This window comes from Tiliqua scincoides, chromosome 3 (genome assembly GCF_035046505.1).
Source record: "Tiliqua scincoides isolate rTilSci1 chromosome 3, rTilSci1.hap2, whole genome shotgun sequence".
NCBI classification, from domain to species: domain Eukaryota; kingdom Metazoa; phylum Chordata; class Lepidosauria; order Squamata; family Scincidae; genus Tiliqua; species Tiliqua scincoides.
The window spans coordinates 29025029-29048025 of NC_089823.1; the positions used below are offsets into that span (position 1 = coordinate 29025029).

At 42.5% G+C, this 22997-nt stretch overlaps 1 protein-coding gene across 9 annotated transcripts in view; it reads left to right on the forward strand.

Annotated features, from left to right (window-relative positions):
• Positions 1-16730, forward strand: part of NBEA (neurobeachin) — a 472923-nt gene extending 456193 nt beyond the window's left edge. For all 9 annotated transcript variants that reach the window (XM_066621990.1, XM_066621993.1, XM_066621995.1 and 6 more), the window contains 4 exons: positions 10280-10381; positions 12211-12407; positions 13029-13180; positions 14925-16730. In XM_066621990.1, coding sequence (XP_066478087.1) covers positions 10280-10381; positions 12211-12407; positions 13029-13180; positions 14925-15015 — 542 coding nt within the window. In that variant the 3' untranslated portion in view covers positions 15016-16730. The remainder of the gene's footprint in view (positions 1-10279; positions 10382-12210; positions 12408-13028; positions 13181-14924) is intronic.
• The last annotated feature ends 6267 nt before the right edge of the window (positions 16731-22997 follow it).

Sequence of the window (22997 nt, forward strand, 5' to 3'; positions counted from 1 at the left end):
GACAAATGCATGGAGCCCTATGCAAAGTGAAACTGAGCCATATCGTGCATTTACTCGTGAGTAACTTGCCTTAGTCCTTTGGAAAGGACAGGCTGAAAGGAATCCAAGGACACCAGAATGGTCCCAATCCGATGAAAGCAGCCCCCCAAAAACACCCAAAAAGGAAGTTCCTCCCTCCAAACTGACAAATGTATTGAGCCCTGTGGAAAGCAAAACTAAGCTACTTGGTCACATTTACCCATGAGTAAGCAAAAGTGCTTTGGCTAGTGGCCAGGTCAGGCAAAGAGGAATGCAAGGCCACCAGAATGGTCCTGATCTGATGAAAGTGGAGCTCAACAAATGCTCCAGAAGGCAGCCCCCCCAAAAAAGAAAAAAACAGAGGCTTGAGCTGGTAAGGCGAATTTCTTTTTTCTTTTTTAGACTTGTAAAGCTAGGTAGGTTCTGATACTGATATGGTTTAAACATAAGAACTTGAACTGGGCACAGGATAAGGCTGAAAATCTTACTGATTTTTTTTGTGGGAGGGAGTGTTATTGCAGGCAGGCTACTGAGAAAATTCACTTGGTAGAACAGAGCCATCTTCCCCTTATTTATTTGTTTTAGTTTACTTTAATTATTCATAATTACAGGTGTGCACTCTTTAATGACCTTCTGGCCAGCGACAGTTTGCATATGCGACGGCCACCACTACTCAGGCGGTCGCACTCCCCAAGCTGAGGAGAGCTTCTCTCCCTGGACCTCTGGAGGCTTTTCTGAGCTTCCCAGAGACTCAGAATGCCCCAATTGCACGAGAGGTGTGATTTCCAGTTTCTCAGAGAAAACTGGAAGTCGCATCTCTTGAATGATTCCGGCATTCTTTATAGGGGAAGTGCTCAAATGCACGCTGCTCCTGGGAGGCTCAGAAAAGCCTCCAGAAGCAAGGGGAGCAGAGCTTCCCTTACCCTTTGGAGGCTTCACATAGCGTCAAGCCCTGCTTGACAACCCGGATGCCGGCCTGCATCTCTGTCATTAAGCAGCACGTAACTGTACTTTAATTTGCTTGATTATGTCACTTCCCGCCATGACATCATTTCCGTTGGGTCCCAGACATATTGTCATTCTACAAAGTGGGTCCCGGTGCTAAAAGTTGGAGAACCACTTCCATAAGGGGATGTTCCTGCTGCAAGCAAGAGCTTTCATGATTCAGTTATCCAAACTGGAAAAACTAAGCAGAATATCAAATAGCTTTCTGCTCTGAGAGGACAAAGCAAACAGCAACAGAGTTGCAAAGCACAGTCCTATATAAGTTTACTCAGAAGTAAGTCCCATTGTGTTCAGTGAGATTTACTCCCAGGAATGAACTCATAAAAATATAACCTTACAGCGTAAATCTATGCATGTGTACTTGGAAGTAAGTCACATTAGGTTCAATGGGGCTTACTCCTGGAAAGTGTGTATGTCCTGTCTCCAAGGAGACTCCAGCGGCTTCCATGGCGCCCACAGGATGCAGCGGTAGCCATTTTGGTGGTGCTGCACCTCTGGCAGCAGCTCAGGATTGGGCTGTAACTCTGCCATATCCTTCTGGTAACACTACAGTTGGCCTGACTGCAGTTGGTGTTCACTGCATTTTCCTCTTTATTTTGCCATTAGAGGCCATTTCACTACCTGCCGTCTATGAACGTGCATAGTAGCAGAATGGTTCTACCAGCCCCCTACTCTTGTGTTTTAGCTGGAAAGCATAGTGTTAAATCACCAGAACAGTTCTATTCAGAAATATTTCTCTGTAACATCTTCAGTTCCTGTGCATTTACTGCCAGGAGATTAGGGCTTATCTTGTAAGAAAAATGAAAGTGAGATGTACAGTGTAGGTTAAATCCAATTAGTTAACATCTTTAAAATGAATCTCTAGGAAGATGCAGATGATATTTTCAGAAAAGGATTAGTTTCTCAAAAGCTGTCATCTGGAAACACAGATAAGATATTTTATATTACAGACCATAAGGAGGTAAGGAATTCAAAAGAAAAATGTCAGGTTGTAGTCATTATATGGGTTAGGTGCTTGACTTTCTAATGATCCTTTATTCTGAAAGACAGTTAATTATCAATTTCAGCTTCAGTGCATCCAATTACCAAGAGAAACTTCAGTTGTTTCAGAAAATCATATAAAGCAGGATCACTCTGTCCCTTATTTTTTTTCTTCAATCAACACTTGCTAATCATACAGTTTGAAACTTCACATACATGTACATAGTCTGGTATATACGCGTGCTCACACACTCCTCACCTTAATGTTTTTTGTTTTGCTAACTGCTGAGAGAATAACTTAATTACTTGAAAATCCATTGCTGAGATGTTTCCTTGCTAGTTATTTATAAGACTGAGATATTGGGCAGAATTCTAAATACAAAGCATCTCAAGAAAATGTACACAGACTTTCTAGTGTCAAATTTATTATGCTGTAATTCACACATACAATATACACTTGTACTATTCACACATCCAGTAGATATACATGTACTATTCACGCATATGGTGTACACAGAAGCAGTTGTTTGACCAAATTAATTAATCAATTAATTAGTTAAGGAATTAGACCAAGTGCTTGAAATGTTCACCATTGGCATCTATATACTGTTCACATTGCTGACTACGGGCCCAATCCTATCCAATTTTCCAGCTCCGGTGCAATCAAAATGCAGCCTTGAGGTAAGGGAACAAAGGAGGCCTCTGTGACTGCCCACCTTAGGATGCAGTGCACGCTTCATTGGCATGGCTGCATTGGCACTGGAAAATGAGTTAGAATTGGGCCCTAAGGGATCTGCAGACATCCATCAACATGTTTGCTGGGATGGTTCCACACATCTCTCCAGTTGCTTATCTTAGATGTTTTGAGTGTTGCAAGTTTTCTACAATGAAGGATGTCTGAATTAAAGCTCATTAAAATGTGTGTACATTTTTTTGAGACACCCTGCATATGATCTACAAATCATATGACCAATCAGGAATTTATATTAGTTATAACAAAATCTGTTAACTGAGCCATAATCTTAACTCCTGAGAAGTGATCTGCTGTTCCATTAAACTGCCCAATCCTATCTGAGGGTCTCTGGCAGCAGGACAATATCTCTCTGTCACAAATCGGGGGCTGACAATGCACAGTGTGTGCCACCAACACCCTTTTCCATGCTGCTGCTGCAAAAGTAGCATTGGATGCCCACTACTACAGCCAGCAGCCTGCACCAGAGAAGGTAAGCTGGCATGAGGGACAGTCTGTGGGAGGGGGAGTAACAGGACACATTGGGGAAGAAACATGGGTGGGGTGACATCAGGTGACAGTCTCACATGCTAGATCTAATCCCTTCTTTTTACAACCTCCCTCCCCCTTTTCTCTCCTTGGACATACACCACTAAAATGGCTGGTGTATGTCTGAGGAGACCCATAAGTGATTAGGCAGCCTACCTTGTTGCCCTGCAACCCAGCAGGCTGTCCAATTCTCCCATCACCACCACCATAGGATTGAGGTTAGGATTCCACCACCACCATAGAATTGAGGCCTCACATTCTCAGCACTTTGCTTGCTCCAATCCCTTCCTTTCTGCCTGCAACTTGAAGGCTTCCATATACATGGAATGTAGCATTTGGAGTGAGGTCCGTTGCCTACAGGAGTGGGACCACATGTTGTGTTGATATGCTGGATTACTGTGTTGTGGGTCAGGCAAGAAAAATCATAGCAGGAGATTTTTATCATACCCGTTACCTAATAGTTATTTTTCGTGCATGATTTGGAAGATCTTCTGTGCTTAAATTTCCAGCATTTCTTTCTTCTGTACCTCTACACTTTTTCATAAAATAGATTGTTTGAAAATATAGAAATGAAACAATTATAACAATCTCTCTTTCAAACAAAAAGAGGCTGAAAAAAATTCCAAATCTTTGAACTGACATTTAAACAGCTAGAACTAAAAAGTGGGGGACAGATGTTGTCTTCTGAAACAGACACAAATTCAGAAACTAATTTGGAAGTGATAAAAATTAATTTGCACACTTTAATTGGAACCACCTCCCTGCATGAAAAGGAGGAGAATGGAGCCAGCCGCCTTTACTGAGAGCTGATTGAATTTTTTGTCATGTAGGTATGCTGGACTTGGCCGCTTATCCTCTTGAGCCTATCTGTGCAATATATTGCATTCAGCCTTTGACTGGTGTTCTTTAAAAGGATCAATGCTATTCCTGTTGTGTCCCTAGAGCCTGAAATTTCATTGATCTTGGGACTTGACATTTCTCATTACATACCAGATAGTCACCAGAGGTGTGAGTTAACATTGCCTTTCCTAGCCATGTTTGCATTGAACACTAGGAGCACGATGTGTTGACCAGCCCAAAGCTCAGTTTGTGGCCAATTACAGCAAATATCCCTTCCAGGCACTAAAGTGCATTTTGTCTCACTTGACACATTTTACATATGCTTAAAAGGGAAGGTTCAGTACTTTAGGAAATGTGCATGGTAAACGGCGCTGTGCACTGAAAATGCTAAAAGTGTCTATAAAGAATTCCAGAGAGGAAGAGTCACATTGATTTTATGAATAACATTTCTGAAGGCATTGTAAGTCACTTATAGGTAAATATTTCAAATCTGAAAGACTCCCTAAATTAACTAGAAGGAGATAATTGGATTTAAAACATTCACTGTATTTCCGCATTTTATTTGGATTATTATGGCAAACTAAAATTCCTTGTCTACAGTGTATTTTCCTTCAAGGTACAACAGAACTGTATTGGACTAACATCAATAAGTGGTTTATTGATTACTTTTAATATTTACTTGCAAGAGTTATTAAAAATAATCTTGCAAAATTGGAATCACCATGCAAGCGAAGGGGCCCTTTGCCCAATGCTCTTTCCATCATTGGAGGGAGCTTGTGTTTGTGGAGTGCACATTTGAAGCGTGACTTGGGATATGATGCCCTGTGTATTTTTATGTGGTCAGGATTTATTTTGTTTATGTAAGAAAATTCTCTATTTCCTTCCAATAACATTTCTCAAGGTGGGTTACACCTAAGGGCCCTATCCTATCCAACTTTCCAGCACTGGTGGAGCCACAATGCAGCCACAAAGGTTCCCATACCCTGAGGAGGCCTCCGAGACCGCCCCCCCAACACAGGAAGCAGTGCATACCCCATTGGCATAGCAGCCCTGGCATTGGAAAATTGGATCCTAAAACAGTAACAATTAGGATAGCCGTTAACTTGGCAGCTCAGCATGAAAACCTAAAAGGCCTTAGATAATTTTTTTTTAAGTCTTTGCCTGGCACCATAACAAAAGCAAGGTTAGATAACCCAGGCAAGCCTCTTGGAAGGTAATATATCAAACATGATGCCACGTTGGAAAAGACCCTCTCTCTGATCACCTGACTTAACTCTAATGGTGAGGCACCTGGAGGATGATCTTGGCACATTATAGCAGGTTGATATGAGAGGCAGCACTTCTTCAGGTGGCCCAGTCCCAAGCGACATGGGACCTTACAGGTCAGTATTTGCACTTTGAATTTTGCCTGGAAAGAGTAGAATTCATACCTATTTACATATATGAACAATTCATTACAAAACCCTACAATTTATAGTACTTTACTTTCTCCTCTAAAAATATAACTTCAGTGCCTTTGCTGGGTTTGCCTTATGTTTGATTTTGTAACATATACAACCCCTTTGAGCATATACTGCAACATAATATATGTGAAGAAATCTCATGAGAACAGCATGGGAAAGAATCTTTTAGGGATTAGCTATTCTGATTCAGAAACCAGGGTAGTTCTATGGTCTGTGGGAGCTCTCCACTAGCAGGATCCAGAAACATCATGAAATACCTTCCCAGAGCCTAAAAGAGCTTCCTGCAAGGACCCAGGAGATGGTATTAACCCAGTTCTGCCCGTGTCTTAACTCAGAAAAACTAAATGCAGTTTCTTCTAGTGCTCTCTGTGCAATGCTTTTTCAGAGGCATTTTCCTTATTCTAGTCCTAACACTCCCAATAGAAACAGGAACAGCTCCAGAAAAACAGGTGATGATTGCTGAAACAAATCCTGCTGCCCCTTGCATCTTTTCATCACACACACACACACACACACACACACACACACACACACACACACACACAAGAGCAATGAAAAACCAAGTGGATATTTGCCCTTTTGGCAGCTGCGGGAGTAAGGTAAATGAGGATAGAGAAGAGGACAGGTTGGGAACGTGCGCGTGCACACACAGTTTTCAACAGGGCTGGCTTTTACACTGCATTTAATAATAATAATAAATAGTAATACAGGAATTTATATACTGCCTTTCTTGGTCGTCGGATTTCTCCTCAGACTTTATTCAAGGCAGTTTACATAGGCAGGCTATTTAAATTCCCGTAGGGATTTCTACAATTGAAAGAAGGTTCTATCTTTCAAGAACCACAACATTCAGATGTTTCTTTCTTGATCTGGTCGCATATTCTGGCCTCCATCCTCCCACGCTCAGAGCAGATGGAATAACTCAGCTCAGCTTGTCAGCTGCTTCAAAGTCGCATGGTGCCGGTGGCCTCGAACAGGTGACCTGTGGATGTTGTCTTCAGGCAAACGGAGGCTCTACCCTCTAGACCAGACCTCCTGCATTTACGCCTTTTACACTGCATTCACATGTCTAGCCCTCAGTACCATAACTAGAGGGGGTACAAAGCACTACGTTTTGCAGGTGTCTCACCGCACTATGCAAGCGGTGTATGCCTCCGTTTTACTCTAGCAGCCCAGAATGTCTCTAAAGGGGTGGGGAAGGGGCTGTTTGCATGGCACAGTGAGGCACCTGCAAAACTTAGTGCTTTGTGCCCCCCACTAGCTATGCCACTGCTAACCCTGATTCTTCATTGTCTAAAAACAACTAACAGAAAACCTTATGTTGCAATCTCCAGCCCACCAATGCTGTACTCTTGGCCTGGGCAAGCCCTGGCCCCCATAACATGGCTTCTTATCCACAATTCAGGGCGCAATCCTGTAAGGCTTCCGCTGGCGCTAGCCCAGCACCGGCTGGTGCTGGGCTAGCACGGGGTGGTCGCCCAGCTTCCACGCTTGGCGGTCTCCTGGACCGCCAAGCTGTGGTACGGTAGGTGGGGCAGGGAGGAGGTGCTCTGGGGAGGGGGGAGGCCGGAGGGGGGCAGGGGGAGGCGTGACGGGGAGGTGTGACGCGGAGAGGCAGGCGGGCTCAAGGCGTGCCTGGGGGAGGGATGGAAGGCGGGTCCACAGAGCTCTGCTCCACATGATCCAGGGCACTCATGTAGGGCTGCGCACCCTACACAAGTGCCTTTACCTTACTGCCGACCTTTTGGTCAGCGGTAAAGTGAGTAGCCCATTGCGGGGCTGCTTACCTTACTCGGGGGAATGGGACAAAAGTCCCCTTCTCCCGAGGCCCCTCCCGCGGTAGCTCGGGAGGTGCAGGATCCGGTGGCAACCCTTCTCGATGCTGCCAAGGCTGGACGCCCTGGGCAGCTCAGGATTGGGCTGTCAGTTGTTGGCTTTTTTTATTATTATATTATTTATTTTAATATTATTGGCTTTTTTTAGATAAGAAAACAGTGAGGTGCTTGGATGTCCCCTGCTTTTTTTAAAATGAATACCCCATCATACTATCAAGAGCATGCCACTGTGCCTTCTAAAACAGAAAATATGTTTCCATTTCACATGAAATATTTGTTTACTGGGAAACCAAGATCTATCAGAATAAATAGATTATTATTATTTGTCTTCTTCATTTAAAATCAAAACACATGCTGTTGTCTTCAGAAACAAATCACGTATCATGTGGAGAACAAAAGCTCGCTTTTTCATTTAAACTGGAGCGAGGAAACTGAGTTGGTAGCTCAGTCTTGTGTATTTTGTCTTTTTGCCCTGAAGTGATTCTATTGCAGACATAGAAGTGCCATGTTGGGGAAATTACTGTGAGTTCAAAGTGACGGTGTTTCAATTCACGGTGGTCAAGTTTCACCTGCAGCTCCCTTGGTGCCACAGCCTTTAACCTCTCGCTGCATCTATCAGTGGTGATGTGATGGTGACAGAATATTCTGCTAGATTTTGAATGATTGCTAAGGTCCATGACATTCTGTCTTTTGCAATGAAATGTAATGTGGGTGAAGTTCTCTTTCCCCATGTGGCACTTTGCTAGAACAAAGCACTGATTAAAGTGTGTGTGTGTTTTCGTTTATCCCTAAAGGTGAAATGATACTTGCTATTATTGCAAATCTGTGATTGACTCTGAACACTTTGGAAATACATTACAGCTTGGAATTTTTTTAAAAATTGCTTTCAGGGACAATATTGGTTCTCATAGGCATTTGCTTTGGCAAATGAAGTGGATCACAGCATAGATTCCATTTAATTACAGATAACTTGCAGTTTCAGTGAGGACTATGTGTTGGGTATTCCAGAATCTCCATTGTCTCCATTACACATTGATAATTGGCTAGTTTGCCTTTCTGTGCTTTCTTTTCAAGTCTTGGAAAAACTCTCAAGGTTTTTCAAGGGCTAACTCTGGTAATTCACATCTGAGAACAGCAATTTCAAAATAAGAATATTGCAGAATAAGTTCAAGCCCTCTGCCGGCTATAATTTAGCATCTTCCAGAAATCTGCAATTTAACTCGAGGTCTTTTGTCTCCTAATGTATTTTCAGTATGGCTCTTTCTGCTGAAAAAGTTATACATCCCTAACCTAAGCGCATATGCATGCCTAATGTCTTTTAGAAATTGCAATCCTCCTTTGCCTTTACTTTAATAAGCTGCCTATAAAGGTGAAAATATCCCAAAAAGTCCTATTATCCCCCCCCCCAAGGTAATTTTTATTGTTCACCTCCATCTCCCTTATCCTTGCCTTATAGCAGAGCCTACAAAAACGTGCACTAAACCAGAGAAACGCCCAGCCCCTTGGTCTCAAAGTCCAGAAACTCTGAGCAGATGCATCACTGAGTCTTTCCAAACTTCCTCTTTCTGTCTTAACGCAGACAGTGGCTCTGCCACTCCTGCAGCCACCTCCTTTCCAGACAGGGAAGCTGCTTCCAACGTTCCCCATCCACTCCATACATAGCCAGTCAGATAGAAGCACCCCGTGCACTTCAGTCACCCTGTCCTTTTCTGGTTTTTTTCCCACATGCGTACCTGGGTTTTTGTTCTCCGCAGTAAAGATACATCTGTTTATTTTAAAATGAAGGACTGAACTGAGTTTAGTTTATTGCCAACTATACTGGCGGATATTCTGGAAGACAGAATAAATAATAAAACCTGTTTTAAAACTGCTTTCAGGTTGAAAAGTTATATGCTAAGTTAAGCATGTGACATGTACAATTGCCCTTGCAAATGTAATCCTACCATTTGTGTGATTGATATCACCTAAATGGGTATCAATGCATGAACATGCACTATGGAGAAATCAGTAGTCCTCCCCCCTCCCCAGAGTTCCCCTCGTGCATACAGAAACACATTCAAAGGAACCCTTTTCAGAAGCACACAGGCAAAAACTACCATAGGAAATGAGCCATGGGGCTACCTATGAACTGACACAATATTGATAACTGTAACCCTAGCAATAGTCTTTTCACATGTGCTCCGGTGTGTGAAATCAGCAGCTGAATACAACTCAGATATCACTGATTTTTTCATGTTAATTAATGTACATTGGACTCAGTTCTGATATGAAACAAACAGCCCAGTTCTAACCAACTTTCCAGTCCCCTTACCCTGAGCAACACCCCAGGCAGCCCTGTGGGGCTACTCAGATCTGCTCAATTCCATGAGCGCCAATCTGAGCAGCCCAAGTATTGTTGCTCAGGCTGGGGACATGGGTTAGGATCCAGCCCACACCACCATGACTGGCCCTACCCCCTTTCCAGGCCCAATCTGTGCCTCAGGCCACCTTCCCCCACCCAGAAACGCCCCTCCCCGCCTCTGTTCCCCTCTCCACCATCTCCCACCCCCTGTGCTGATTTGCCCATGCCGGCATAAAGTCACACTATCCTGGCACCACTCTGGCTCCGTGCGCTGGCCCAGCCTGCTCTCAAGAAGCCATGAACCTGCTTTACAGCACATGCTGAGCAGCTGGCACAAGTGACTTGGGGGTAGGATTGGGCTGTAAGAGGGGGAAGTTCTCCCATTCCTTTTTTCTAACACTGAAGCAAAACAAAAAGTGAATCAGTCAGTGCTGCATTTAGGCTGTTGATATTTCATTGCTTCTGAATTATATTTTATTTTGGATTTCTTAACTGGTTTTTTGTTTGTTTTATTTAGGTGATTATCCTGCTCCCAGAGCCGTTCTAACCGGTCATGATCATGAAGTTGTCTGTGTCTCTGTTTGTGCTGAGCTGGGACTTGTCATAAGTGGTGCTAAAGGTCAGTTGTCATTTTAAGTCTTACAAACATGGAATTCCTAATCGGCAAGCGTTGCCTAAAGACAAATATAATTTCATTATCCTGTCATTATCCTACAAGCTATATATTTTTTTAAATTTCTGTATCCTCCACAGAGCTTGCTCTGAACATTTCCCATATAGGCTGGAGACTGTCTGTCACCAGACTGTTTGTGAACTGCCAGTCCCAGCTGCCATTGGCTGAGCTGCTACAATCTAATGGATTGTTTACAAACATTCAACAGCCAAAGTATACATTCAGTAATCAAATGCTTGAGAACAGTTCAGCTTGTGAGAGGGAAGTGGGAGGCAACATTTGGCTAGCAAATGCGCACCAAACCAGAGGACAGGAGGAAGGTTGAAGGAAGCTGTCCATGGGAGAAGGCCAGATTGCCCAGAGGCAGGCGGACAGTAGGACAGAATTGACACTGAGCTATGAAAGAGGGCTGCAAGGGCAAACTGCGTATGGTTTGTCACTGTTTTATAAAGCTAGAAAATACTTAATAGTCATTGGGCTTTTTGGCTACATGTATATTTAGGTTCCAAAATAGTCACCCTGTTAGTTGGTGCAAAGAAGACTGATGGCCCAGTCCTATTCAAAGCTTGTGCTGACGGAATGTGTGTTCCACTGGCACAGGCTGCCTCAAAAGTGCTTTGTGGTAGTGCAGGGAGCCAGCATGCTGGGGGGAAGGCTAGAGCCTTTGTGTGTGTACCAGCAGAGGCCTGTCAGAGCAGATAAGCCCAGCACAGGGGGCAGAGCAGAACGGATGGAGTGGGGTGGGCAGATAAGGTCTGGGAAGGGGGTGGATTCAGTGGTGGAGGTGCAAGCTGGATCCTGACCCCCTTCCCAGGCCTGATCCATCTTCACTAGTCAATACAGACTTTGTGCTAGCGTATTGCTGGTGAATGTCTGAATTGATCCATTGCAGCTTCTGGGGCTTATCTCAGGGCAAGGGAACAAATGTCCCCTTACTCTGAGGAGACCTCCTGCAGCCAAAAATCCCCACAGGATGCAGCAAGGCCCCGACCAGTGTCGCTGCATCGCCACATGGGGATTTTGTTAGGATTTGGATGTGAATCCTGTGACACCTTGAAATGAATTTATCATAGCATGAGTTTTTGTAGAAGACTAAAGCCCAAATCCTAACCCATTTTTGAGCACTGGCATAGCTGTGTCAATGGGACGTGTACTGCTTCCTGCAGTTGGGTGTCATTCACAGAGGCCTCCTCAAAGTTAGGGAATGTTTGTTTCCTTACCTCAGAGCTGCATTGCCCTTATGTCGGTGCTGGAAAGTGGGTTAGGATTGCGCCCTAAGTAAATATTTTTCTTGTCTGAATTGTCTTACAGTATATCTAGGACGTGGGTACTATATTGAATATCTGGTTTTGAATATACCCTGTTGCAACAGTACGTTTGTAATTTTCATACATTCACAGGAGTGTAGCACAACTGTGAATAGATACCGCAGGTGTCTGATCTTAAATCCTCCCTGCTGCATCGGGGTTAGGAGCTTGGCAGGGTGAAATTATCATCATAAGCAACCATAGTAAGACCCCCCAATCTAGTGCATTTTAAACATTTCAGTAATTGAAGTTAACACACCAAACACCTGAAAGCAATTCACTGTTTAAAAGTGTTTTTTTTATATTGTTGTGATGCCAGTTTAGATCAGCACTTTCAATCAGAGACATCCTCCAAACACACACACGTGTACATTCCTTGTATACTATTTATATGCCATCCTTATTATGCACTTTTTCTTTAGACAATTTGCATTTCTGTAATCGTCAGTATTGTTTTGCAATTTACAGAAGGACCTTGCCTAGTGCACACAATTACTGGAGATTTGCTTAGAGCACTTGAAGGAACAGAAAACTGCTTGTACCCTCGCTTAATTTCAGTATCTAGTGAAGGCCACTGTATCATCTACTACGAACGAGGCAGGTTCAGCAATTTCAGCATTAATGGCAAACTCTTGGCTCAGATGGAGATCAGCGACTCAACCAGGGTAAAACTTTCCTCTCATAACTTAACAGAATCTATTAGCAGGACTGCTTGCTAATACATACGGTTTTGCTGCACATACAGTTTTGCCATTTGAATTCAGAATCACAGGACATATTTTGCAGGCCAGTTGCAAGTCAGGACTGAACTTTAGTGCTTTTGTACAATAACAACTTGCTTTATTGGCCATGTTTCCTGGATCTCTGTTTTGGAGCTGAGCATTTTCTAGCGCCTCTTCTTTAAAAGCTTACATGGCTTGACGTCCATCTTCCTTTGACTAGGAGCTACGACATGAATACAGGCTCCGAGGAGTCAAATCCATCACAAACACCTCTAGCAAAGTAAAGGGATGCCTTGCGTGAGGTGTTCGTGATGGCACCTACTGTTGCAGGGCAGATGCAGAAATGATATATGCCAGCTTCCAGTGAAACAGTTGCTTCTGCTTCTTTACCTCTGCTCATAATACAACAGCCTTTTTAGAAACATTGCTGGACCTCTTGTTAAGTATTACTTTTTTTCAAAATATATGTGTCAAACAAGAAAATGCTCCACTCATGAGAGCTGTTTGCGCTATGCATTTGTTTCCCTATTCTTTATTTCCCATGTGTATCTGACTCTTCTGTAGGCTATCCTTCTGAGCAGTGATGGGCAGAACCTGGTGACGGGTGGTGATAATGGAGTAGTGGAAGTATGGCAGGCTTGCGACTTCAAGCAACTCTACATTTACCCTGGTTGTGATGCTGGCATTCGAGCAATGGACCTGTCCCATGATCAGAGGTAAATCGCGCCTTGGAAAGCAATGAGGCTGTGGGACTGTGTACATTCTTTTTTCTTATTAATTGGCCACCTAATTGAGATGCATGATAAAATTTGTTCTGCTATAGTTATAGCCCAGTCCCCATGTGGCAATGCGGCAGTACCAAGGTGGCTTCTGCTGTATCCCGTGGGGGAGTTTTGACATGTTGAGGGCTCCTTGCGATAAGAGAATATTTTTTCCCCTTGCCCTGGGGTAAACCCCGGCAGTCTCCATGGGTCAACTTGGAGCTGCACCATGTCACTAGCTGGTGCAAGTCAGTGTTGACCTATGAAGGTGGATCAGGCCCGGGAAGAGGGTTAGGATTTGGTGGGCACTGCTGCTGAATCAACCCCCTTCCTGGACCCCTCCCCCTCTCCTCTCTGTTCTGCTCATCCCCTACCCTATTCTAACCCCTCCCTGAAATCTTCCCAACTCTTGTGCTGCCTTACTTGCTGCAAGGGGCATCTGGCATCTGTCTTTGCACGGACCTGACTGCTCACTGCTTGCAGTGACGACAAGGCCGCACACACTGGCTCCATCATGTTTGCGACAGCTATAAAGCAGTTTATGTCAACAGAATGTGCATTCCACACATAGGACTGGACTGATAAAGAAGCTTCTTACACTGCACTTTGGATTGGGTTCCCACTTTTATATAAAGATGAAAATGGTGGTTTACACACACAAGTTCACTATACAGTGTGCAGGGATAGCTGTACCCCAAAACTAAATATGGTGGGAGAAGCCCACTTTAGGACCCCTGCCACATGATGTGTGCTGGCCACTAGCTTAGACAGCCTTAAAAGAGGATTAAACAAATTTATGGAAGACAAATCAATGGCTGCTAGTCAGTCAGGATAGGTATATGCTGCCTGCAGAATTTGCTAGTTCCAGTTGCTGGAGAGCAATGGCTGGATGAACATCTTCAGCTCCTGCTTGTGTGGTTCCCAGAGGCATCTTGCTGGCCACTGTGAGAAAGATGATGCTGGACTAGACAGACATTTGATCTGATCCAGGAGGCATAAGACTCTTTGTATGCTTTTATGACCAATTGAAATGAGCAAATAACTGGTGCTGTTAAACTTTGCTCTCAAAGATAAGTTTATGGCTAGTACTACAGTGGTCTAACGGACATAGTCTTGGATCAGAAGAAGATCTGAATTAAAAGCCCTATTCAGCGATGAAGCTTACTGGGTTGAGCTGTGGCCCAAACCTATCCAATTTTCCAGTGCCGGTGCTACTGTGCCAATGGAGTATGCGCTGCATCTTGTGGCGGGGCAGCAGTCACAGAGACCTCATTAAGGTATGGGAACATTTGTTCCCTTACCCTTGGGCTGCATTGTGGCTGCACCGGTGCTGGAAAATTGGATAGGTTTGGGTCCCCAGGCATTATTAATCTTCCCTATTTCACAGGGCATTGTGAGAATAAAAAGGGACATGTATGCCATGTCCTATTTAGGAGAAGGATGGGATACAAATGTTACAAATAGAGGATGTGTGGGGGGGAGAGGAAGTGAGGAGAAACACTGCCCACTAAAAATCCCTAAATAACTTCAATTATTGTTGTCTGCTTCACATATGTGTATGTTATAGAGTCACAATAAGCAGCAAAATACCCCATTTTCTCAAGACTTTTCATATGCCTCCTATCTTTGGATGAGCATAAACTATCATTTTGGGGCCTGAAAAGCTAACATGCAAATAAAAATTGTCTCTTTCTTTCAGGACTCTAATTACTGGCATGGCTTCGGGTAGCATTGTAGCTTTTAATATAGATTTTAATCGGTGGCATTACGAACATCAGAATAGATACTGAAATGGAGTGAGGAACTGAAAGCAAAAGTGGAACTGAGAGCACAAGTGCTACTGAAAGGCATAATCTCTGGTGGAAAAAAAGTCTACATCGACCTCCGTTGTACATTCCATTACACCCAGCAATAGCTGTACATTGTAATCAGCAACCATTTTACTTTGTGTATTTTTTTCACAACTGAACACCAGCTGCTGCAAAAGCAAGCTTGTATCATGTAAATTATACTGAATTAGGAGATGTTTTGGTAATTATTTCATATACCTTTGTTTACTGAGAAAAGGTAGTAGAATATGTCACAAGAGACTTTTGAATATTCTGAGGAAACTTGTGTCTGATTGTTACATTGTTTGGGCCATGAACCTAACATACATTTCCCATTTCCAGCCTCTTTTCAAGCTGAAAAATACTTAAAAGAAAAAAAAAACTACGTTTGATACTTTGTACATCAGATGCACATCTTAACTTTAAAGGGATACTTTTGTAAAAGTAAAACCTTGTATAAAGAACAAAAACGTTTCTTAATTTTATTGTGGAGTTACAACTTGCATGTACCTAAAACCTGATGTCTTGATGAAACAGCCACATTCACAGGTTGAACCGAACAGCTGCTGAAGGGCCCAGCTTGCATTTAAGGGTTGAAATGGGGCGCAAGCCGCAATTTTGTCATTGCTACTGAAACATGGTTTGCACTTTTCAATCTCGTCACCCCTTCTAAGTGGAGTTTTGCTCATGACATGAAGCATTTGGATATGAAGCCATTGTTTGCCATATTTATACTTTATAAAAAGAAAAGCAAAGAAAAATTCTTCCCTTTTTAATTTAATAAAATGATAGACAGGCGGGAGCCCAGATGAGATGCTGCTCGGCAGTGCTTAATGACTCCCCCCAAAGCAAGAGTCCAAGACTTCTAGCTGCATCACATTTGGCATACTGTACATTGCAGGGAGAGATCAGTTAAGATTTTCTCTACATTTTCTCAAAAATAAAGCTTGGTTAAAAACAACCATAGCTTCACTGGGGTTGTCCTTTTACATTCTTCTGAAAGTCACAAGTTAAGCCACAGTCTCAGTTGAAGGAACTTCATGTTTGACAATACTGTAACAATGACTATCAGGATAATTTGCCACACATTCAACGGCTCAAGTAACACACCCAGGGGTATATACACTTTACTTCATGTTTCTTCTTTGTATATTTGGTGACTGTATTGTCATAGATGTACATATTGTGTCGGTAGGGCTATGAGGCATGTAACAGGAATGTAATTTTCTCAGACTTTACACTCACTTGCAGTCATTTATTTAAAAAAGATAAACAAGGTAATGGATTCTTTGTACTGGCACTTTGCACCAGAAACATATCATTATTTATTGATGTGATTCTTATTTGTTATCCACCTTGTATTAGTAAGTTTTAGCACTAAATACCTTCTTCATTGTTGTTTGTATTTATAAGATTCTGAAATCACAGGGAATCAATGTAACGATTAAGTTATTCATCATCAGTCTGTAAGCAATATCTTGAGTTTGTAGCTTAGAATTGGGAGAATATTGAACATCTGGAAGATAAGTTCATTTCATCTCAAGATCATGGTGAAATATTTTGGATATATAAATTCCTTAAGCTATTGTAACCATGTTTTATTGCAAAGATGTAAAATATGCCAGATGTGTGTGAGTTGGAAATCAAAAAGAAAAATAAAATATGCAAAGAATTCAGGGATTGTTTCTTATTTTATTGATCATTTTACCAAAATGTCGGAAAGCTGATGTAAAAGGCAATTCTTATTTACAATCATCTGTACAAAAATTAGTTGAGAACAGGGCTTTGCAAACTGTGGGTCAGGACCCTGCACTGCTCAGCACCTTACCTGTCTGCACCAGCAGCCCAGGGGCTAAATGCTGCTCTGGAGGGCCAGCACAAGCTGTCTCACTGGTGCTCATTGCTCGTGAATCATTGTTTAGTGTTTTACAGTATTTTTACTACAGCTCATGCCAGCATGGCACAAGAATAAGATTGTGCTGTGAAATGAGTAGTAACCCCTTATCGACTTAGTTCCTAAGTTGGAGCATCACACCAAAATCACATGTACTCAAAATTTTGTCAGAAATCCCTTACATCCAATCCCCCCCCCCACTGTCTTTAAAAATTATGAAAGACAGGTGAGAACTGAAAACAATGGAGGGAGCAGCAGCTTCACTCTCAGATCACTTGCTCACTCTCAAGCATCTATTTAGTAAATGGTGTATGTATTTAAATGGTGCCTATTTAAAACTTTGTTTTTGTCTATTGTTTTTGTTTGCTTGCCAATCACATGTAGTTGCATTCACACAGGTCAACTGAACACAAGATGAGGGGTGACTGTACGAGTAGTTAGAATATTGCTTCTGGTCAGCATTGCAATAATAATGAAAGATTATTAGGTCTGCAGATTTAATTGTAAAGCTTAAGGTGTCTGAAAAAGGGAGGAAGCCCCTTCCAGAAAAAGGAAGAAAGCTTGTCATTTTCTTCTACCAATAACTGGGGGAGGATCAAATCCTCACCTTTTTTTTTTTTAAAGATTCTTTTTAGCAAATTTCTAATCTGAAATACAAGTCACCCATTACGTACCACCCCTCACCCCCACACACCCTGCTGCCCTCCCCTCAGTAATCATTCTCTTCCCACGACAAATAAGAAAGAAGGCAGAAAAGAAGACTGTAGGGGAGAAAGTCTAATTAGACCCAGTTTACTGGAACAGCTATGGCAGAAGCATCATAATGCTGGGAAGGAATCTCGCGAGCTGCACATGTAAAAGCTACAAACACTGCCTTGAACAGTTGTTATGGAAGATGCTTGTTATAATATCCTGTATCAGCCCTGCTGACAGGAAAGCAGAATGTTTGAAGCAGGCTTCTGCTGTAGGGATAATAGCATCTGTAACAGACTCACTGAGATAAAGAGGACTTTTGATCACTTCCAGAGACACTCTTTTTTTTTTTTTTGCATAAAAATTGGTGCATATAACTAAATACATATATTCTTCCACTTACTTATATAGATGAAGATTTATTTTTACAGAACCTAGTATACAGCACATACCTACATTTTCAAATGTATTTTGCCATTGATACCCAGGAAATTAGACATGGTTATCAATCTTAAAGATAGATGTGATCTAATCAAAGGTAGCACTTTAAATTCCACTGGATTTCAGTGGAACATGGATGTCCCACCCCTTCTGGCCACATTGCCTGTTTCACAGAGGACCTGCATCAAATGAGTCTGTCCGGTAGGCAGAACATTGGGTATGCTCAATTCACGTTGATGGTCAATCACAACATAATAAAGTCTGTGCCTTGTAATATGGTGGTGACAAAATTCACTCCCACTCCTACTGCATCACCAAGGTACCAATCAGTGATAATGTTCTATACAAGCATTCTAGAAAACTTTTAGTGTTAAACCCCGTGACCTATTTCTGTGTAGATTTCAAACTGAAATTGTTCAGCAGGTGCTGATGATTCTCAGTCTGATTGCAAAGCAGAACATGTCCTGTTTGGTTGAATAGGCTTTCCATTGGTATTAGGCAAAAAGGATGCTTGGAAAAGTATGAGTGATCAGCTGTGAACTGGAGGTATGCATCTTGGCCAATAACTGCCAGGAAATGAGAGAGTCCTTTGCACAGCTGAACTATGAGAATCCATAAGTGTAAGTCTACATGCCAGTTGTTAGCTGTATAAAATAAATCACATACATTGTCAAACACTAGAATGCTGGCTTTTCTCAAGGGGATACCACCATTGCTGAGAGTAGATGGAGCATGAATACACAAGAATTGGTCTCCTAGCCAAACCACATTCCACATCTGCTCCTACAGATACAGCTACATTTTTAACTTCTAGATTCCCAGGCACAAGGTGAAAACAGTTTATAAAAAGGGGGGGAAATAGCCTCTTTCTGTGAAGATTATAGACAAATCACTACTCACTGCTTCCAGTTCTTGCAGTGGGATGAAGGATGAGAATGCTGAGCTTGTTGATGGAATGGCAAAACATGGAAACCAAGGACTGTATTTCTGAATATGGCTTAGCTATCAAAGAATCAAGGGGGAGGGATAACCATATCAGCAGAATGTTACAAATCATGCATTACTATTGACCTGAAACTACCAATAATTTATGCCACTATTAGCAAAAGAAAACTTCAAGATAGCTCAGTGAATGACAAATGAAGTCTAGCTGTTTATTAAAAATATTAGTAATTCCCCTTTTGGCCAAATGTCTCCAGTGCGTTAGTTGTTTTGGCAAACAAAAGCTACTCTTTCCATCTATTTTCAGCAGAATAGGATCACCTATTTTTCATTCTCTTATTGAATTAAACGTACATACAAGTGGAAGGTTGCCGGGAAAGGCTATAACACGGTTACGTTCACAGCTCAATCTATGCTCCCCACCCCTGTCGCTATAGCATGCAGGTGCTCCAAAACAGGAGAGAGAGAACCACCGACCAGCGCTGGCAACAGTTTACAATAGGATAAGCAAAAAAATAAAGCATTTGACATACATATTGCTTCAGACAATCACAGATTTCCTTATATATGGAAGAAGCAAAAACTAATAAAACGGGTAATGGGAAATTTGGAGAACAAAAAAATAAATCTGCATAGGAGAGGATAGACACTGAAGGAGGATAGAGAAAATTAGATAGAGAAATCCCACTGAAAAATTTGGATAGGATTGGGCCCCACTTCTCATAGGAAGATCCATGACATGGGGGGAAAAAGTTAGATACAGTATATAGTATATACATTTTGTGCTATGGTAAGCTAGAGAATATGAGTGAGAGGGATACCAGCAAAGCTCACTGGGTTCTGTACCAGTTACAAGCTTTGAGGCTTTGTAAATGCCCACTTCTAAGAAGAAATTAGCATTATGAGGTCTCTGAGCTCCAGCTCAGATTAAAATCCAGTATAGTAGTTCTTGGAAAAACCCATATTTCAGAAGGGCAAGTGGGGACATTTCTTCCAGACATGCTACCATCATGCTGAAGAGCAGAAAAAGAGAAAAAGATCTAACAGCTCTTTTACATAAGAACAGCCCCACTGGATCAGGCCATAAGCCCATCTAGTCCAGCTTCCTGTATCCCACAGCGGCCCACCAAATGCCCCAGGGAGCACACCAGATAACAAGAGACCTCATCCTGGTGCCCTCCCTTGCATCTGGCATTCTGACGTAGCCCATTTCAAAAATCAGGAGGTTGCACATACACATCATGGCTTGAACCCCTTAATGGATTTTTCCTCCAGAAACTTGTCCAATCCCCTTTTAAAGGTGTCCAGGCTAGACGCCATCACCACATCCTGTGGCAAGGAGTTCCACAGACCAACCACACGCTGAGTAAAGAAATATTTTCTTTTGTCTGTTCTAACTCTCCCAACAGTCAATTTTAGTGGATGTCCCCTGGTTCTGGTGTTATGTGAGAGTGTAAAGAGCATCTCCCTATCCACTCTGTCCATCCCCTGCATAATTGCTTATCTTCCTATGTCTGGAGTGCCACCACTGTCCAATCTGGGTGAGTGCTGTGAAAGGAAAGAGGGGTGAAGGATAAGGGGAACCTATTTGAGTTGTGTGGGGCAATCCCCAAATTTGGTTTTGCTCAGAAAATAAATCAAGCTATTGTCACCCAGTATACTTTGGAGCAAGATCCACAAAATAAATTCCGCCTTCTGATAGTATTAACAATATTTTTTTAAAGTCTTATATTTTAAAAAAAATGTTTTACCTGCACCACTTTTATATTTTGGAGGATAATAATCTTTTTCTATTAAGCTGGAAACGACAAGCTGCTTATATTTCATTGTCTGTAACTATATGTTTCATCTCCTATAAGGACTGTGTGGCTGTTATGGTTGTGCATTCCTTTTTGTCTACACATAATAAATAGTGTAACACCAATTTTCACATTTCTAGTGTGTATGCTTCCTTGAATGAGGTATTCTATGGGTTCATTGTTGAGGATTAATGGCCACCACACTTCATAAATATCACGCATGGTCTCAGGAAACACAACAGCTAGTGCTGAGACTATGATGAGTGTTGATTAGAATATTTGTGTAGTTGGTTCATTGCTCCAAGCACTAATTAGGGCCGCGTCAGTGAACATTCCTATTTACTTTGTCTGTTTCTGCACAAAAGCCATGTTTTACTCTCAGTGTCTTCTGACAGATTAAATTGCTATTATATTGAATTGGTCTGAATGGTAGAGAGGGATGTTGTTACATCACACTTTAATTCACTGCTGTTTTTGCTATTGAAGTCCTACTGGATCAGAACAAGGATCCATCATCTTGTTGCAAAAATGGCCCAAGCAGGTGATTCTGGGAAATACACAAAAAGAGCATGAGGGCAACACACACACTCTATACTGTATTCCCCTGAAGCCACTGGCATTCAGAGATATTGTGCTTCTGAATTTTGAGGTTCTGTATCATGCCTAAGATCAATGTTCCCTTTTGTTTAAATTCCTTTTAAAGCCACCTAACCAGTGACCATTGCATATCTTATGGAAGCAAAGTAACTATTTAAGGACCCAACTCTATGCTGCCCAGTGCTAGTGGTACACTTGTACCATCGATGCTGGGTGACGCGAAAATGCTGTAAAACACTTTCCTACCAGCAGTATGCACGTACTGCCAGCTTTGGGACTCAGTCGGAGCTGGGCCTCAGCGCCAAAAGAGAACCCTGTGTTGGAGCAGCTGGGAGTAAGTAAGGCCACTGGTCGGTGGTGAGGCTTTATGGAGTAGGAGGAGGCGGGAGGGGGGAACTGGGCAGAGGGAAGAGAGGTTTGGACCCAGGAAGGGCAAAGAGGACGGCAGAGTCTGCAACTGAATCCTATGCTCCTTCCCTGGTCAGGAAGCCCTACACGGGCTTCCTCAGTTCTATGCCCACTCAATAGTGCGCACAGCTTCAAAGAAACCAATTGGGGCCACAGTGCCATTACCTGGGGTAAGGGAGCATATCTCCCTTCTCCAGCGGCTGCCCCAGCCCCACTGGATACAGCAGTGTTCCTCTGGACACCAGGGCAGCATAGGATTGGGCTGTAAATCAAATTATAATTCATTTAACTTTAACAATGCATTATATGAAGAGATTCTTTTCTATTTTCTGTCCCTGAATCTACTGCAAACCCATTTCAGTCACTAATGTTTAAGTTTCAAGTGAAATGCACAAGGGAGGAAAAGTTCTTTCTACATCATTCATAATTTTACAAACCTCTATCATATCACCTCCACTCTGGTCATCTTTTTCTAAGCTATAAAGGCACCAATGCTTTAGTGTTATCCATAGGGAAGATTCTCCAATCCCCTAATAGTTTTACTAGCACATTTCTGAAACCTTTGCAGCTCTACAGTATCTTTCTTTTCAGCTGTGGTGAGCAGAATTGTACGCGATATCCTGAATATGACTGTGGGCACAATCCAAACCCCCCATTGTCAGTGCTTTCCAGCACTGACATAAGGGCAATGCAGCTCTGAGGTAAGGGAACAAACATCCCCTTACTTTGAGGAGGCCTCCGTGAGTGACACCCAACTGCAGGATGCAGCACATGTCCCATTGGCACCGCTATGCCAGTGCTGGAAAACACTGACATAAGGGGTTAGGATTGCGCCCTGTGAGATACAATTATAGGAAGCATTATGATACTGCATTTTTATTTTCAGTCCCTTCACTAAGAATGCCCAGGATAGAATTTGCCCTTTTCACTGCTGCGACACACAAACGTGATGTTCACTGGGCCACCCCAATGTTTCCTGCTGAAATCACCACCATCTTAGATCCCCGTTCGTGCATAGATGACATTAGGATTTTTTATGTTCTAGTGGTCATTGCTTTATGGTTACTTGCACTGAATCTCATTTCCCATTTTATTCTGAACTCACACCATCTGGAGAAATGCTTTTGGAGATCTACACAAACTGCTTGAGTTTTCCACCTCCAGCACCT